The sequence below is a fragment of the Glycine max genome, chromosome 4 (genome assembly GCF_000004515.6).
Source record: "Glycine max cultivar Williams 82 chromosome 4, Glycine_max_v4.0, whole genome shotgun sequence".
Lineage (NCBI taxonomy): Eukaryota > Viridiplantae > Streptophyta > Magnoliopsida > Fabales > Fabaceae > Glycine > Glycine max.
In genome coordinates, this window is record NC_016091.4 from 8344641 (window position 1) to 8364458 (window position 19818).

Consider the following 19818-nt stretch of genomic DNA (forward strand, 5'->3'; position numbering starts at 1 on the left):
TTATTCTGGAAGATATTATTTTGGAAATATAACATGAAAATATTATTCCTGATACTTAAAAGAAAATGTGTGATATGTCCTTCAATAATCATTTTATCACCTTATAACAAAGGTGAAAATAAGTTTTACAAAAAATAAGTAAATAATCTATAAATAAACGCTACCTTAATATTCAAAACTTTCATTTAAGAAAAAGATGATTGAATTACTTAAAAGATAACATAAGTTGAATTGCTTATATAAAGAACATTAAAATATTATAATTTTATTAATATTTAATATATTTTTGTAAATTAATTTGATCTCAAAGTCATTTCACTCTTAAAAGTTTATGTTGATATCGAATTTCAATCAAAAAGTAGTTTAAGAAAATTTTGATTGTTATCTAAAAAAAAGAATTTTTTATTAAAAAGTTAAATAATTTTCTTAATAAAATGTGAAATAATTTTTTCTCCTTCTTCTCGTAATTGAGTCCGGTTAGTACCACATTAATCTTGAAAATTTTCATAAAACAAAGTTCTTGTGCTCCAGAATTGGATCTCTGACCTACAGATGCAGATGAATCTAATGAAGCTAAGGGAACATTATCTTCTGAGTTGAGTTGATCGGGTACAGAAACGCAGCGTTTAGAGCAGCACTGAAACTCGCTTGTATGAACAATGAAGCTTCAGATTTTCACCCAACTGAACCAATCTCAAAAATCCGCATTCGCGGTGGTTTTCGTGATTCTCTTGCCGCCTTTCTTTTCCAATCTTTTCCAACCTCTCGGTCGTGCTTCGCCTTCTACGTTCTCTGTAACTCCTAATTCTCAACTTTTTTATTTTTATTTTTTCGTTCCTTAAATTTGTCAAATTAAATGTGACTTCTCTGTGAGAAATTAAAAAAAGAAGATTGATTTTACTTTGAAATCAATGAATTACCATTGCAGGAGTGGAATGCTCCGAGGCCTATGCACGTGGCTTTGCTAGAGGGTGCCTTGCAACGCCAAACAGTGAGTGAAGAATGCATGTTAATCAATTCATGATTATAATGATAATTTTATTTAACTGTTAAAAAAATTAGGTTGACTTGGCATGCTTTTTGTGTCTCTAGTTGTTTCAAGATTACCAATTGTTTATTTATTCTTTCAGTCAGTTGAACTCCAAACTAGTATCTGGTCTCCCTTGGCTTTCCAAGGATGGAAGCCTTGTACTGAGCGTCCAAAACCACCTTGTGAGTTCAAATTGTATATTGAATTTAATTTTCTTTTACACATTGGACATTTATTTCTCATGAAAACGAGGGCTCTGTTGTCTGTTGGTAGTGTCTGGTATTTTACATGTTTCTTTTTGCTTATAATTTCTTGCAGCACTACCTGAAAAGTCATGGGGTTATATCCAGGTTTTCCTTGATGGAGGGTTGAACCAGCAGAAGATAGGGGTAAGTGAATGAATGAGATTGTGTTGAAAGGGTATAATTTGATCGAAGAGGTAAAGTGGAAAAAAAATGTAGTGTTTTATCATTTATCTCATTGACATTTGCCTCAAAAGTCAAAACTTGATCGCTTGTCTAATACTGTTCTTCCTCTTTTTTCTCTTTAAAAGATATGTGATGCTGTTGCTGTTGCTAAGATTTTGAATGCGACGTTGGTGCTCCCACATTTTGAAGTGAATCCTGTCTGGCAAGATTCAAGGTATATCCAGAGTCTGCTATTTTTTCAACCTTTATATGTTTAATTTTCAAACTGGAAAGTTGCCATTTATGTGAAGTTGTTGTGTTTCCGCAGTTCATTTGCAGATATATTTGACGTGGATCACTTTATTGATGACCTCCGTGATGAAGTGTCCATAGTGAAGGAGCTTCCTAGTGACTACTCTTGGAGTACAAGAGAGTACTATGGCACGGGCATAAGAGCTACGAGAATCAAAACCGCACCTGTTCAAGCAACTGTTGATTGGTATATAGAAAATGTCTTGCCTGTACTTCAGAGGTATGTACATAGCTTAACTTCAGATTTTAATGTGTTCCTTCTTCCCACTCCCCATCCTCCACTATTGGACTTGGGTTTTACCACTATTTTCATTGCTTTACTTGGTTAGTTACGGGCTTCTATTTTCTGTAAATATGACTTAAAAGCTTTTGTTACTAATGCTGAGATGGAATTTCAAAAAACATTTTATAAGTGTTATTCTCTGTGATATGAATCAATAATGTGTGAGAAAGTGTGACAAAATAAGGGAAAAAAGGAAATAAAATGTTCAGAAATATTTTACAGAATTCGAGAGAATTATATTGGTGGAAAGTGGAAATGGCTGAATGAATGAACTAGTTTTGCAATGCAAGAGATAATACAATTATTGGTTGAGAGTTAGGGAGGGAGCTGACCGTGTAACTTAACTACCCAATAGGTGTAACTGAGTCTAGTATAACAGACTTCAGTGACTACCATATGAGTAGTTATGCTAATATTCCCCACTCAGATTCAAGAGGATGGAGAAAAAGATTGGTCCGTGACCCTGAGTTTGTTGTGCAACTCAAAAAACCTGTATGCTGGGAGAGACTTAGTTAGCTCTTTATTACCTTCTCTTCGACAAATAACTAGTCCAACTCCATGTGCTTAGTTCAGGAGAATTGGGAGTGAAGCACTGAGTCTTGAAAGAGGGAAGCAGTGAATTGTCTTTGCCACAAAAAATAACAAGGGTGAGCACCGAGACTTTTAACTCTTGAAGTAGAGTATGGATCCATAAGATCTCAGCTTCAGTATTGACAAAACTTCTGTATTCAGTTTCAGTGCTGGATCTGGATGCTTGGGCAATATTTCTTGGACCACCAATAACTGAGGTTAGGTTGTAGGTAGATGCAAGAACTTGATGCAAATCTTCTGTCATCTAGACCACTGGCCCAAGCAAGCAGTATCATAAAATGAATGTAAAGAGAAGGGTTTCAGGGCAGTAGCAGGCTGGGGGAGTAATCCATGAGTGATGGTACCCTTAAGGTGTCTTAGGATGCATTTGACTACCTTTAGATTCTCTCCTCTAGGGACTAGGAAGGAAATTAATAAGCCTTATTATAACTTATTGTCTAGCAAACATGAAAATAGCATTTGATCCTGGGAATAAAAGATAAAATAACTATCTTTTGGTTTATCTTTTAGATAAAAGATAAATTGAAAGCTAATTTTTTTCTATTCTAAATATCAACTTTTTTCATGAGCAGAAAAACTATATAGTAGGCATCAATCTGGAGCATTTGCAGGGTCATAAACCATTCAATGTATTCCTTTATATAATACATTATTTACAATAATATCTGTTTTCAAATGTTGTAGATTTTCTCATTGATACAGTTATGGAATTGCTGCTATTGCACCATTCTCTCATCGCTTGACATTCAACAACTTGCCATCAGACATCCAGCGCCTCCGTTGTAAGGTCAACTTTGAAGCACTGATCTTTGTTTCACATATCAAGGAATTAGGAAATGCCATTGTTCATCGTCTTCGCCACACTACAGAAGGGAGTGACTATCCGCTGGAGGAAACTGATAAGTTTGGAAAACAGCAAACTGGGAAGTTTGTTGTGTTGCATCTGCGTTTTGACAAGGTAAAGACTTCATTTTGGTTTGAGTGGTTTACTAAGATTCGAAGCTTAGGCATGTAGCTTCATGACATTCTAGGTCTCTTGTCATTCTAATTTCATTTGAAAAATCTTGTTATTCAGTATTGCATTAGGGACACAATCTTCTATGCTGTGTATAGTTTGATATGTAGTTAGAACTTAGAACTTTGAAGTAGGAGAATTAATGCAAATATCCATAGCACCAATACTTTCCCTCTTTGTGAGTGCAATTATTCTTGCATATGTGAATGATAAATTGCTGGTTCATGCTTCTTTATTAGAGTAGCCAAATAATACATGCTTATATATAGAAAATATGTTGATTCTGTTGTAAAGACCTTTTAGGGCAATTATGACTTAAAGGAACTACATATTTATGTTGCCTGTGTGTGCGTGTTTGAGCATGGTTTCATGTATTTAAATGATAATTCATCCTTCTATAGTTGACTACTACATGTTAACACATGCTTCTATGAACAAAAAGGATGATTTTGTTATTTAGACTTTTAGATTAACTGCAAGGAGACACATTTCATCTTGAATTTTCTATGTAACTTTGTATTACAACAAAGCCTTGTCCCGCTAGGTGAGGTCAGTTATATGGATCACACGATGCCATTTGACTTGGTTGAAGGCCAAATCTTAAGAGATATTATTTACCATGAGATCCCTCTTAACAACTCCCTCTGGTGTCCTTGATCTCCTTCTCTTCCTTTTCACAAAACTAAAAGCCATATAATCTACTCCCCTATGTAGCAGTGTAATACATCCTGGATTTTCTGTGAAAAGTTATACATTTTTTCAGAAAATTGAAGGTCCTATTTATTTTCATAATGGCCACATGTCTATATGATACACCCTTAGCCCATGTATATATAAAAAATATGGGCTGGGAAAGAAATGGCACAGCAGAGCAGAGTGGTCTACTTGGAATTGGCGAGAAGGACTAGAGAGGATTTGGCTATACACAGGGACAGCAGGCATGCTGTGAACGGGAGATTCAGAAATAATGATTGAGAATCAGGAGTGGGCTTGTGTGGTTAGGCGGGTGTTGAGATAAAATTAGGAGGTTTGGTATGTGGGTGTTTCAGGGGTGTCTGGGACCCTGTTATTTTGTTTCTATGTTCTTTTGCATCTTTGTTTCTCCGAATCCAGAATACTTTCCTTGAGTTCTTTAGAGCTAATCTCCAGTATCTATTATTATTATTATTATTATTACATTCTCAGCCCTTAACACTTTGATTCCAAATTTACTATGCAGGATATGGCTGCTCATTCAGCCTGTGATTTTGGTGGGGGTAAAGCTGAGAAACTTGCTCTAGTGAAGTACCGGCAGGTGCTTTGGCAGGGAAGGGTATTGAATTCTCAATTCACTGATGAAGAGTTGAGAAATCAGGGGCGTTGTCCACTGACTCCTGAAGAGATTGGATTGCTCCTGGCAGCTTTGGGTTTCAACAATAGAACACGGCTTTATCTTGCTTCCCACAAGGTTCATTAAAAACATATGAAGGATGGCTTGTGATTATGTAACAGCATATATTTCATTCTGATATCCGTAATGATGCCTAATGATTGATAGGGCACTTTGTGCTCTGACTTGGGACTTATCTGGATTGATTGTATGCTTTCAGGTTTATGGTGGAGAAGCTAGGTTAGCTACTTTAAGCAAGTTATTTCCTCTTATGGAAGATAAGAAGAGCCTAGTCTCCACAGAGGAAATGGCCAAGGTTAAAGGAAAGGCATCACTGTTAGCTGCTGTTGATTATTACGTGAGCATGCAGAGTGACATCTTCATTTCTGCTTCTCCAGGCAATATGCACAATGCTCTAGTAAGAATCATTGTTAAATTTTCTATTTCAAAGTCCAAATAATTATGTTATATAACAACTTATAGGTTTAAAAGAGCCTTGAGCTATGTTTGTTTTGTATTGGTGCAAGAATTGATGTAATTTCCCAAAATTTATCATTTAAACCAAACATCTTTTGCTTCTTTAGGCAGCGAATCGTGCTTATATGAATCTGAAGACCATCAGACCAAGCATGGGACTGTTGGGGCAGCTATTTCAGAATAAAAGCATAGGCTGGTCAGAATTTCAGCGTGCAATTCTTGATGGACATAAGAACAGACAAGGGCAGATAAGATTAAGGAAGGAGAAGCAATCAATTTATACGTATCCTGCTCCTGATTGCATGTGTAGAGCTTAATGGAAACAAGTTTTGGCTGTTATAAATTGATCTTTAGCTTAATTACGGTTTTGGCTTATTTAGTTTCTCCAAAATTCATTTTTTCTCTCCCAAGTTCTAATTGCAGTGGTGATGTTCCAGTAGTTTTCGAATTCGTGAAATTAAGATGCTGCCACGGAGTCACGGAACTCTTTTTATGACGTGACATAGTATTCAATTCAAAGTATTTGTGATAGTTAATTGAGAAAGTATTTTATTTAGTAAACACGGGTGGGATTATTAGCCAAACCCCCTGTTGCCTCCCATTTTGAACCAAAAAGGAAAAGACGATTACCAAAAAGAGAAACCATATACTGTCAGGCTTAAAGAGGCGTACGTAAGAAGAAAAGATATCATGTACGAATATTTAATGGTTTGAATGAACTAGCTACATCTCAAAGACCCTTTTCATTTTTGTTAAGCGTCTATCACACACTTTTAACCGTTACACCGATGGCTTAAGGACCATGACTCAAGGCAGGACCCCCCTGAGATTTGCTTTGTAATTCAGAGATTTTGATTCTGATTTTGGGGAGGGGTACAAGTTTACAAATCCCACAATTATGTGATGTACTCTCATGGTCAAAATTACCGTGATAAGATGATGTTTAAATCTTGCCCTTTACTTTTCTTAATAGACAAAACCACAATAAATAGGTTGAAATGTTTAAAATTGGATAGAGATAGATATTTAAACTTAATTTGTAATTACACGAGAATTCATTCCCAATAATATACAAATGGATAGTACAATGCACAAAACACAGCTTAAAAAAGAGAACTCTGATCATCAGCCTAATCCTTTTGTTAAGCAGTAGGAAATGAAAGTATTGTAAGGAATTGCTTTAGCAAACATTTATAAGCAATATTATAACTGTTTTCCTTAACTAGGAGGTACTGACCATTGTACTATGCATCAGCAAGTATTGTAAGGAATCTGATAGCAATTCAGCAACCGAACACAGGCCATTCCTGCAACCTCACGTAGGTCATAACAGAATTAGTTACACAGTTATGCAATAGTGCAATTCTGTTAGGCAAATATTCTTACTAGTGGACAAACAATTATATGTATAAATAAGCACTAAGTGAATGGAAATGGTAGAGAAGAATTATGAAATACTTGTTAGTGTAGTTTAGCATAGCTAGCTTAGTTCATATCCGTAACAGAATCTAGTCTCACCTTTACACGGAGGTACTCTTCAGAATGTTTAGTTTTAACAAAGCAGGATACCAATATCTGTAACAGAAAAAAGGCACTTATAAGATAATGGTAGTTGAGAAATGAAAATGTGTAAAGTCACAAATTCTTGGCAATAAATAGTAAAGCAGATAACATTATGAGGGGCAGAAAGCAGATTTCTACAAATTGCAAGATGTTAATAGAAAAAATGCTTCAATCCTGTCATGGGTGAAGATAGCTAAGGAGATGCCTTGAATGAACAAAATACAAAATTAGACAAAAGACGAAAAATCTATCAAAGTATAGGCCAATTCTAGCATGAACCATTAAGTCAGCACCACCTTTTACAACCGTTAGGTTCATCAAGTTGTATGGTATTATCATAGATCCTCCCACACTGTAACATTTCCACTTTCCCCTCCTTTCTCGCCATTCCCTCTTTCCTCTCATTCCTCACCGTTCTGCCACCACACTGTAACTATGATTCCCCTCTTTCTTCATTTCTCAATCTGTAACCATAGTATTTTGGAGTTCTTACAGTTGCATTGAACCTGTCATATTTTCAGGCTTGTTTTAGTGACGTCTTCTCCCTTGCAACATCCACACCAAGTTCAATCGCTCTTCTTGCTTCCATTGTCATCAACGACAGCGTTTTCAGTCTCTTCTCCGCCGCGGGAGCCACCTGATCCGCTGTGGATTTCTCTTCCGTTTGAAGACAGGTGGTGCGCGGTTGTCGGAGGTTGGAGTTTCACTGTGGCGCCGCCGTATTGGGGCCACCTCTGCGAGAACGTCATGGTTGTTGAACCTTCGAGAACGACGCCATTGTTGCTGAACCTTTGAGACCACCCTCTTATGGTTATGCTCCCATTGAGAAACCAAGATTTGGTTTTCTGGTCGACAACACCATCGCCGTGTAAGCATGTGACATTGACGAGGGACGCGACTGACGGCGCACACTATTCTTATCGTTCTGTTTCCCCAAAGGTTTCGTTCTCGACGAGGAAGTCGATGATGTAAAATGTTCTTGCCGTAAAAGATGTCACAAGTGACGGTGGTGGTGGCCGTGAAACCATGGCTGTTAACGGCGGTGATGATGAGAATGGATAAAACAGCATGTTTGTTAAAGTATTTTGGTTTTTGGAGGAATGAAAAAGATTAAAAAAAATGAAATGCCGCGCTGGAAATTGTTTCCGGCAAAGGTGAACGATTGTCGCCGAGGATAGTTGCCGGGAGAAGGAAATAGGCACTACTATTGTGCAGAGAGTACACCATAACGCTATGAACATCAGATCAATCTAAAGGCCACCATTAATGGTGATAATGAACCATCTATCAAGTAGTCTATCGAACCAATGACTTATCTAACATCTCATTTTTCGTAAATAAATTAATTTTTTTTTTTTAAAATAAATGTAATTTTAAATTTTTTTGAGATTCTTATAATTAAAATAAAAAAGGAGAAATAATTTTATTAATTAAAATAGTGTTTTGAGAGAGAATAAAAATGATATTTTATTTATTCATTTGATAGGAAATAAAATAAAGTTTATTTTATAAAATAATAGAAAATAAATAAATAGAGTAAATAATAGATTTTGAGTACGCTAAGAAAAGTGAATTGGTATATGATTTTTCCTTCTCTTCCCAGGACCTTTTTTTTTTTTTACATACCACCAAACCTGTCTCACAATAATGATAATCTCGGACTCATTTACCGTTGGATCTTTGTGAAATTTGAACACCAGGTTTGAAACTCATTTATGACCATTCTCACCATTGAAATTATGAAACATGTCAGAGCTGAGAGAAATACCATTTGCATGTAACTTTTTTTTTTTCCGCACAAATCCAAAATTATCTCAATAAAACTACGATCCTGAATTAGTTAACCGTTGGATTGTTGTGAAATTTTGATATGAGGTCTGAGATTCAATTCCACAGACCTTCACCGTTGGGATTTGCGAAATAATATTCATGGAGAGAGAAAAGTGAATTGCACGGAGACAATACAAAATGAAGGCTTCAATCTCTTCTCATTCTCTAACGATTGGGAACCCTACCAGAGTAGTCAGAAGAAAAAACTTCAGGAATCTCAGGAATGCTGCTATCGCTGTTAGAATACGCACGTAAGCCATCTTAGCCCTCTTAGAGGTAAGAGATGAGTTTATCACAATTGAGATTAGAATAAGCATGTGTAGGAATCCTTAGAGGGATGTATTAAGTTGAGTTATGCTATAAATATTTTCATAATTTATTTTGACAACGTCTTGTTTATTTGTGATAACTCACTCTCTGTGTGCTATTTGTGTTTGGGTGACTTTAAAGAACCTCGTGCTAAAGGATGTTGGGACACAATGCTCTCATAGGATGTGACATTGAGGGATGAGTTTTTTTTTATTTTAATTGCATAATGTTATTTTTTTATTTTACCTGACTGATTTAACAAAACATTTTTTGTAAACTTTGACGGCCTTGTTTTGAACCGAATATGTATTTAATAAGTCATATTTAATAATAGTGAAGTGAATGTGAACCTTTTCCCCACATGAATTTGTTGATCAATATTTTTATATGTTTTATTTATTTATATGTATGTCGGGATAGAGGGTGTCACATTTAGTAGTATAAATTATAAACATTATAAACAGAAACTTGACAAAGCTCTCAGAATGTAACACATGATAAATAAATAAAAAACTTTTGTAAGCATTCTGGAACACATTATTGCAAAGAAGATTTTAAGAGAAAACTTTTGACTTTAGTCAGAGCTACTAGACACCTGAGTCACTGATGATGCCAAAGAACAACAACCTATATAGGGTGTTTCAAAACATGCTTCTGATACTTTATCAAATTGACACCATAATTACTTAACAATCTATCCAGAAATTTTTATATCAGAAACAGAAATCTGCTAATGTAGCAGAAGGATAAGAATGAAAGCTACAATATATTATATAATAGCCATCATGCCATGGAGTGCACTGAAAACATCTAAAACTGCAAACATGATTCAAGGATTATGTTTTATATAACCAAGAGTAATTTTGAATTTGAGCTCTACCATATATAAAGGATTTTGAAAACTGAAAGTAGTAGTTCAGGTTTTTCTTCTTCTATATTCCCTGGTTGTTAACAAGAAGGCCAGCCTATTGGCAGGGTACCAGATCTCCTTGCCAGTTCACTTTTATCCCTGTTTCCCTAGTACTAAATTGCTAACCCTAGGGATGTTGCCCTATATCAGATAGTGTAAGGTGTGATGCTTTTTATCCATAAATGAGGTGAGCAGTAAGCCACAAACAAGGCAGTAAATTGGCAATGTTAGATTATAATGCATATTTTTATGTCTTAATGATTTCCAGCCAAATATGTTTTTTCACTTAAGCTTTCTTTATATATAACTTTTTAATTTACTTTGTTGTCTAAAACAACTTTAATTTCATGACTATGATTATAAAAATTATAGTTCTTAAATGGAAAAGAATAAAAAGATGCCCAAGATTTTCATTCAGTTGACCAATACAGTCTAAGAAAGGTATATTCTAGAAATTTGAACAAGCTCAGGAAGGCAGGGCTTTTTATTCTAAGCACCATGCTTCAAGAAGCATCTCAGGGTGAATCTTAAAAAAGCCTTTTAAAACAAAAATTGAAGAAAAGGGAAAGATAACAAGATATTGGAATTTATAAACTTGTAAATATTATATAAACCGATGAACAGAAAAGATATATCATCAACCATAAGAGCCTGATTTTCTGGATCAATATTCTCTAGAAAAACCCTTATGTGCAATTTTTTCTGCTCTACTTGAGGATTTTTGGCCAAAACCTTGCGCATATAAGCTATAATACTCTGCATAAAGAAATTAGGAGATGTTACTTTTGTTTTCAGATGATGACATAGCTATCAGTAGTCCCTGAACAATTTTTAAAGACAAGAATACTCACATTAATCTTGTTAACATCCAAGTGACTGATAGCAAGGTGAGTCTTGATGCCCCAATGAGATTTCTTACTAAGATTCCTCACAACATTTACACTCAAATTGTGATTAGGAATATGAACTGCTTCACAATCAGAAACTCTCACTATTGTTGGTGACCACCAGCTTACATGCTATACAAAATATAAAATTTGATTACAATGAAAATTTTTAAAGATATATACTTGGGGAAAATATCACTTATAATAAAAATCACTTACACTGAATAACATTATGTTTTCTGTTCCTCCTAAACAACCTTTTCAGTAAGTTAGGTGATAGATACAAACCTCAACTTTACCAGTAACCTCATATCCTTTAATTTTTGTTTGAATCCGCTCATTCACAACAAATGGTCGAGTTGCATGAATCATTATACTCGAAAGGAAGTTTGTAAATATCTGAATACATCACAAAAATGAAGTGAGAATGACAGCAAACAAGAGTCTACCTGATTGATAATGGCTATCGCTATGGCTATGCCTTGAAGAGTTACTCTTACAAAATTTGAGAAATCGAATATACTGGACAATGAATAAAAAAATCAAATGACAAAGATGACTTAATCATTCTCATAGACACTATCAAAGAACATATACTGTACCTCGCGACCTGCAAGGGAAATCGATACTGTGCCCAAACCACCAGCAGTCAACTACTTATGTGTGGAAAAACCCAGCAACTCATGAACAATGACACAGCAGCAATCCATATTGCAGTATATACAGCTTTCCCAGTAAAATCAATTCTCATCTGTCATTGGCAATACATTGAATAAGAATTGTGTTTACAATTCAGGAATGCCCTCAGTAGTCAACAATCTAAATTAACAAATTTGAACTCCCTCACCAAAATATCCAACACTAAAATGAGGAATATTATCCTATAACACTACCTTATTCATCACACATATTCAAATTTTGTTAAACTAATATTCTGCAATCAAATTTTTTATTTCCTAGAGGTTGACTACTTTTTTAATCCTAATCTGGAATAACACAACACTGAAACAAAATGTTATGTAAACAAAAATGGAAACATGATAAGGATCTGTAACGAAAACCTACATTTCTTTCATCACTGGAGTCATTTGTCCCCATACAAATATTTTGTGCTTGTCGAATTAAGCTGAAAATAGACAGCACAAGCATATTACATTATGAATTTGAACAAGACAAAAGATTCCAAACACATAATAGGAAGTAATGAGCAGCTGAAATAATTTATTTAAAAAAAATAATAAAGAGGACCCAATCTTTTATCTGTGTAGTGTTTGAATAAATTAACAAAAGGTCTCAAAAAAATATATAACTGAATAGTTAAAATAAAATATAATAGAATCATCTTAGATAGCAAACTCCTCATCGGTTTATGTGCTTCAGTGTTTTTTTCCTCCCATTATTTTTAGTTTTCAAATTGCATAGTCTACATTAGTGTGTTTTTTACTTATAGTTCTAACAATAAGAAATCAAAAGTTTTTCTTACAATTAAGAAGTGCAATACAATAGTAACTAGGTTAGTTTACTAAACTACTGGGGATATAATTCTGCCAGAAATCAAATCCACCTTGAAGAACAGTAAGCAAATGTAAGCACGGTTGACAACGATCGTACAAAACTCAGCCGCCGTTGCTTAATAGCTTGACTGGTTTCTGATGGTAGGACTAGTGGATCCAAATCCCTGAAACAGTTTATGCTAAGGTGTTCACCAATGGACATGACAAACTTCCAGTGGAAAAGACTTGTTGATCCAGAAAGATACCTGCAGATGAGCATTACCCCAGGCCACAACAGCAAAGGTTGAAAATAAGATGTCAAAATATAACGTGAACTACTTTTCTTCCAATCTGTCCTCTGAAAACATCACGGAATAGAAAGTAAGCAATTGATACTATTCAATTGATTTAGACAAAACATGCAATAAGATAAGATGCTAACTTCTTGGAGAAAAAGATTCCTGCTCAGGCGTAGGAGCGGCTCAAGGCCAAAAACAGCAAAGCCAATGATACCAAGGGCAGGGATAAATTGAATCACACTTGGTTTTCCTGCTATAGCATTATATGACCTACACTGATTTTCAAAAATAAATATCTCGAGATTATATTCAGCAATAGATAGATGAAAAAGGAAAGATTTGAACAAACAGAATTTAGCATCAGATGACATGATTTATGATGATAAAACTTCATGCCTACACATATCATAATACCATGCAATGGGTTTGTTTTGTAGTTCATTTCTAATTAATTCAGAGTCTCGGCGGGGTTTGGTTGATTCCCTATTACTACCCACTGCTCCACCACCACTCTCAAAAAGGGGAATCAGAGGTCAGTACTTTAGATGCCCAACACAAATATCAACAAAATACGAAAGAGATATAATGAAGGAAAAATGAGAGGACGCAACCATACAGCTGCAGTGTGTACTAGCTAGCAAGTCACATGCAGTGGCTTGGAGAGGAGTAAATTGTCAACATATCAAAGAAAAAATTGGTGTCAACATATCACAGAAAGTCCATTTTGGCAGAATATAGTCATAACTCTTAATCATAATTACTTTCTAAGTTTACAACTAGTAACATACACAGTAAAATAACTGCAGAAAATACATATGGAACAGATATGATTGTTATTCATGAAACTTTAGTTGCATCATGCATGACGTAGAGTTATCAGTCCATAGGAAGTCCAGTCAAAAGTAAGTGGTACACACCCATCAAACTAATTGTTTTTTGCAATTTAAGGAAAGCCTTTATCAGGAAAACTGGAACACTACATATAAACCATGATATGCATTATCAATGAAATTGCAGTAACTTCTCTCAACTACGAGGAGAGAAATAGAGAGAGGGACCTTGACAGAGAAACAGAAGCCACTATAAGTGGGGCCTCACACCCTCCAGCTGGTATTAGGGAACATTGCCACGGCAAAGCATTACATCTCAAAGGTACCGGCCTAAGTGGGGTCCATAATCTGGAAAGCAGTGCTAAAGAATCCTGCCTCTGTCAATGCACAAAGTTCTCCATAGATTTAGACCATAACTAAAAGAAACACATAGATCCAAATTCCAATACAATAACTGTATCCATGAAGCATGAAGAATTGCAAATGAAACTGTGGTAACAAAAATTTGAAAGATAAATAGCTAACTAGCAAACATATCTATCACAGAACAGAACCAGGGTTTTGAAAAAGGACCAAACCAAGATAGTTCCTTAGGTTGCTCTCCAATTAGAATTGAAATTTTACCAAGTAATCCGTGTAATAAAGGTCTATATTAAAGGATTACACAAATTACCAAGGTGAAACTCCATTTCTAATTGGAGAACAATACAAACAATACCCAATGAACTTGTATCTAAGTTTTGTCCTTTTAAAAATGGTTTGCGGCCGTGATTTTGTCCTCAATATATGGGTTTTTAAGTGTCCGTAACCACAATTGTGGCCACTCATTTGTCTACTATTTCCCACAATATCAAGAAACGTGAAGTTTTAATACATGAAGCCCGTACTAAACCATGTGGCAAAAGACTGATGGCAACAAAACATAATCGATCACCACACAGAGGTTTCTGTCAAGAGATAAGCAAAATAAAACTCCATATTTTACAGAGTAAGACTAAAAGCAAATCTCTAGAAAGAAAAAAAAAACAAATCAAATTAAATAACCACATACACGACAAAAGCTACAGCTTCCATTATTACTATAAAGCCTAACATCGCGAGACAACCTAATTGAATTGAAGTGAAGTCCGAGGTCACACTATGAGCACGACTTCGTATAAACAAATCGAAACTACTTTAACATTTGACTATATTAAGCTGCATGAGAGAGAGGCAAAACGGTAACGTTAGCATTGAAGAAACAAAAGACAAGGTCTCAATGCAAACAAATATATATTATTAGAGTATATGTAAATATCTCTACAAACAGCTTGCAAAGCTAACAGCACTATACTCGTATCAGGATGTTAGTTTACTAATTGAATTCTGTTATTCAGTTATCCTGTTACAACATGATTCTGTTAATGTGTTTTGTGCTTAGGCTGAACACCTAGAGGTCTATCAATGTCTCTTTTGTAACTAACTTTGTACTAAGTTTCAGACTCAATAATATCAGTATCATTTTTCAGTATTTTTTATTTTTGTGTTCTCTAAATCTAAAATGGTATCTAGAGCTAGCTTTTTGTGAAAGCTCTTCTCTTCGATTTTTCCATTTTCTTCTTCCACATCCATGCCTTTCGAGTCTCAAGGTTTTGTTTCACACTCTTTTCCAACCTCCATAGCTGAGAAGCTAGACGATTTCAACTACCTACACTGGCGACAACATGTCAAACCAGTAATCAAATCACACAAACTGCAACGTTTTGTGGTTAATCCGATTGTTCCGCCTCGATAACTCACAGAAGAGGATCGAATTGCCGACCGCGTCAATCCAGAGTACGAGGCTTGGGAAGTTCAGGACCAAACACTCCTCGTTTGGCTCTAATCCACTCTTTCGAAGTCTATTCTCTCACGAGTTTTAGGCTCGAATCACGCCTATCAGGTGTAGCAGAAGATTCACGAGCATTTCAGTCTTCACACCAAATCGAGAGCATGTTAGCTACAGACTCCGATGCGCGCAGTTTCACTTGAAGGAAAAGCAATGGATGAATATCTCCATAAGATTAAAGGCTATGTCGATGAGCTTGCCGATGTTGGTGTTCTGGTTCGTCATGAGGAGTACGTTGATGCAATTCTGGAAGGTCTCCCTTCTGATTATGCACCAGTTATCTCAGTGATCAAAAGCAAAAAACGAACTCCATCCATTGCTGAGATTGAAGCTCTGCTTTATTATGGTCACGAGACTCGTCTTGTTCATTACAAAAAAGACACTCAATTTCTCAATTCTCCACCCTTGAATTATACTCAAGGTTATTTGCATTCAAGTTCATATAAATCTGGTGATTCTGGTGGCTCTAGAGGGGTGTATGGTCAAGGTAATTGTGGTCGTGGTGCCTTTTCTGATTGTGGTGGTCCCGACAGGGGTCGTGGTGGTGGCTGATTTGCCAACTTCCAGTGCCAAATCTGTCTCAAATATGGACATACTGCTAATGTATGTCATTTTCGAACTTACATGAGCTTTCAGCCTCATTAGTCACTTACCTTTTTTGATCTAACTACACTTCAACCAATTCCTTATTCATCTAGTTCGAGTAGATCTTCAAACACTTGGGTTAATCCTAATCCCAAGCCTATTGCTCAGCCAACCAATCAACCTAGTGTTATGCTTACAAACTCAGCTTCTCATGGCAATGGTCAAGCTAGTTCCACCTGAATTCCAAATTTTGAAGCTAGCTTCCATGTGACTAATCACAACATATCAAACAGTTTGCACACCTTGATGGACATGACCAAATTTTTATAGGAAATGGTGAAGGTTTATGTATTTCTAGTACTAGTCCCTCATCCTTTGTGTCTCCTTGTGACTCTCATATTACTTTCAAACTTAATAAGCTATTGCATGTTCCTTCAATTTCCAAAAATTTGTTAAGTGTGAGTCAGTTTGCTAAGGATAACTCTATTTTCTTTGAGTTTCATCCTCATTTTTGTCTTATGAAATCATAGGCGACCAATAAAGTACTCCTTCAAGGTGTTGTCGGTGCTAATGGTCTTTATTCATTCCATAACATCAAATTTCAAGATCACTCTCCTTAGTTGTTGTCAACTTCCACTTCTGCTTAAATCACATCTCCTATTGTTAATAAAAGTTCTGTTGTAGCTTCTAGTTCTGTAAATTCACCTCCTAGCACTGTTAGTCTATGGCATGCTAGGCTAGGCCATCCTAATAGTCATGTACTAAAGTTAGTTTTCAATCAGTGTAATATTTCACCATCTAATAAAATGTTTTCTGACCTTTGTGCTTCTGGTTGCATAGGAAAATCTCACAGGCTGTCATCTCATTCTTTTGCTTCTGTTTACTTTCCTCTAGAACTTATCTTTACAAATTTATGGGGGGCATCTCATTTAACTTCCTATTCTGGCTTCAAGTACTATGTATCCTTCATTGATGCTTTTTCCATATATACTTGGATATTTCCTATTAAAACCAAAGTTGAAACTATATCTGTTTTTAAAGATTTTAAATCTTTAGTTGAATTGCAGCTTAATACCAAAATTAAAAGTGTTTAATCTAATTGGGGGAGGGGGGTGAGTATAGATTCTTTTCTGCTCTCTTAACCTCCTATGGTATCTCTCACAGATTGATTTGTCCTTACACACATCATCAAAATGGTGTGGTTGAGATAAAGCACAAACACATAGTTGATCTACGTCTCACTTTGTTACATCATGTAACTTTACCTCTACAATTTTGGGACTATGCCTTTACTACTGCTGTCTAACTAATTAATAGATTGCCTATTGCATCTCTAAACTTTGTTATTCCCTTTGTCACTCTTTTCAACAAAGATCCTGACTTCCATTTGCTTAAAACCTTTGGTTGTGCTTGTTTTCCTTTGTTAAGACCTTATCATACTCATGAACTCAATTTTTGTTCTCAGGAATGTGTGTTCTTAGGGTACTCCTCATCTCATAAAGGCTATAATTGTCTATCTTCAATTGGCAGAATTTATAGTTCTAAGGATGTGTTGTTTAATGAGCTAAGATTTCCTTATTTGGATATATTTCCTTTATCTTCTAGCCTAGTACAGAACATTACCTCCTATTTGTGTCTTAACCCTGATCTGTCTCCTCCTCTTGTAACTCCTACACCTTCACTTTCGCAACTGCCTTCCTCTCATTCACCTTCTGCTTCCTCTATTCCTCTTGGCTTTGCTTCTGTCTCAAATCAACCTTCATCTGAGTCTACTTCATCTCACACTCAGTCATCCAATACAGAGTCTCATAATGAATCTATTGTTAGTAAATATTTGTTTTATAATTTAAAATTTATAAAATATATTACTTATATTAATTCTATTTTATAAATTAAAATATTTATTTTTGAATCTATTATGTAAAATTAGATTTCTTATATTTTCTAAGATTTTTCTTTAACAGGTCAATACAATTTGTTAAGTTTGTTTTGACATATGTAAGTTGTTACATTTGTTTTGATATCTGTGGGTTCCAACGGTCAGATTTTTATTGTTGCATAAGATATATATATATATATATATATATATATATATATATATATATATATATATATATATATATATATATATATATATACATATCTTTTTCCTCCTCTTTAGAAAACACACAAGCAGAGCAAGGTTTCTTTCTCCCCCTAAAATTTTCTCCTCTTTCTTTTATAAAAAACTTATTTTTGAGAGTAAGAGCATTGGTGTTCAGAAGGTTCGGGGTTTTGCTGCACACGATCGGAACCAACGGTTGTCGTATCTTGGGAGAGGAGCGCAATCAGATTTTCCTACCAATATAGTGGAGGCATTTTCTCTTTAAGGATAGTGCTTGCGCGCTTCAACCCAGACTAATTATTTTTTCCCCTAATTTATTTTTCCTTGTGCTTATTGTATGATATAATGCATTGTTGATTCATGTGGTGTCAATTAAAGTTATTTTGCTACTGTTATTTTGTTATTTAATTTAAGGCTTTGCATTTTTCTTCTTTTTTATTTCTTTAATTTTATTTTATTTTCTAACAGTCTCAGAGAGAAAAAATTTTCAATTCCTACTAATACTCATCCTATGCAAACTAGATCCTAGTCTAGAATTCATAATCCTAGAGTGCATCCTTCACTGTTTCTTACTCATTTTGAACCTAAAAATGTCAAACATGCCCTAGAAAGTTCAGATTGGTTTGCAACTACGCAAGAGGAGTATAATGCTTTACTGAAAAGCAGAATTTGGGACTTAGTTCCTTTACCTGCTAATAGACAAGCTATTGGGTGCAAATGGGTTTTCAATGTAAAAGAAAATGTTGATGGTTCCATTAATAAGTTCAAAGCCAGATTAGTTGCTAAGAGTTTTCATTAGGTTCATGGTTTTGATTTTCATGAGACATTCTCTCCTGTGGTAAAGCCTGTTACAATTCAAGTTGTTCTCACTCTTGCTCTCTCTCAAGGATGGAAGTTGTTTCAGATTGATGTCAACAATGCTTTTCTTAATGGGGTGCTAGAGGAATATGTTTTTATGACTCGACCTCTAGGGTTTGAGGTTGGAGATAAATCCCTGGTCTGTAAGCTTTATAGGACTCTCTATGGCTTGAAACAAGCTCCAAGGCAATGGTTTGATAGGTTAAAATCTACACTGCATCAGCTTGGGTTTGTGGGAAGCAAATGTGATTCTTCTTTGTTCATCTACACATATCTAAAGCATACCGTATATCCATTACTTTTGTGGATGACATCATCATTACAGGCAGTTCTGTCTCTCTTATTCAACAGCTAACTTCCAAACTAAATACTATCTTCTGTCTTAAGTAGCTGGGTCACTTGGATTATTTTTTTGTTATTGGAGATAAAATACCTTCATAACAACTCTATGCTAATGACTCGAAGTAAATATGTTCGTGATTTACTTGATAAAACTCAAATGGATGAGGCACACTCTATTTCTTTTCCCATGGTTTCAAACTATAAACTGTCCAAATATGGTGTTGATCTATTTTATCACCCAACACTCTACAGATCAGTAGTGGGTGCTTTGTAGCATGCTACTCTCACTAGGCCTGAAATCAATTTTGATGTTAATAAAGTTTGTCAATATGGCTAGTCCTTTGGATTCGCATTGGACAGTGGTTAAAAGGATCTTGAGATATCTTAAGGGTACCTTGTCTCATGGTTTACTTCTTCAGCCTGCTTCCATGATGAAACCTTTGGCTCTTTATTCTTT

At 35.2% G+C, this 19818-nt stretch overlaps 1 protein-coding gene and 1 pseudogene across 1 annotated transcript; one reads left to right on the plus strand and one right to left on the minus strand.

Annotated features, from left to right (window-relative positions):
• Window positions 1-462: 462 nt before the first annotated feature.
• Window positions 463-5894, plus strand: LOC100802582 (O-fucosyltransferase 31). Its single transcript, XM_003523737.5, has 10 exons — window positions 463-794; window positions 929-991; window positions 1131-1212; window positions 1349-1419; window positions 1584-1672; window positions 1766-1969; window positions 3326-3581; window positions 4858-5085; window positions 5228-5425; window positions 5592-5894. The coding sequence occupies exons 1-10, from the start codon at window positions 660-662 to the stop codon at window positions 5799-5801; spliced, it is 1536 nt and encodes a 511-aa protein (XP_003523785.1). The 5' UTR covers window positions 463-659; the 3' UTR covers window positions 5802-5894.
• Window positions 5895-10480: 4586 nt separating this feature from the next.
• On the minus strand, window positions 10481-14627 carry LOC100803108 (mechanosensitive ion channel protein 2, chloroplastic-like; annotated as a pseudogene).
• Between the last annotated feature and the right edge of the window lie 5191 nt (window positions 14628-19818).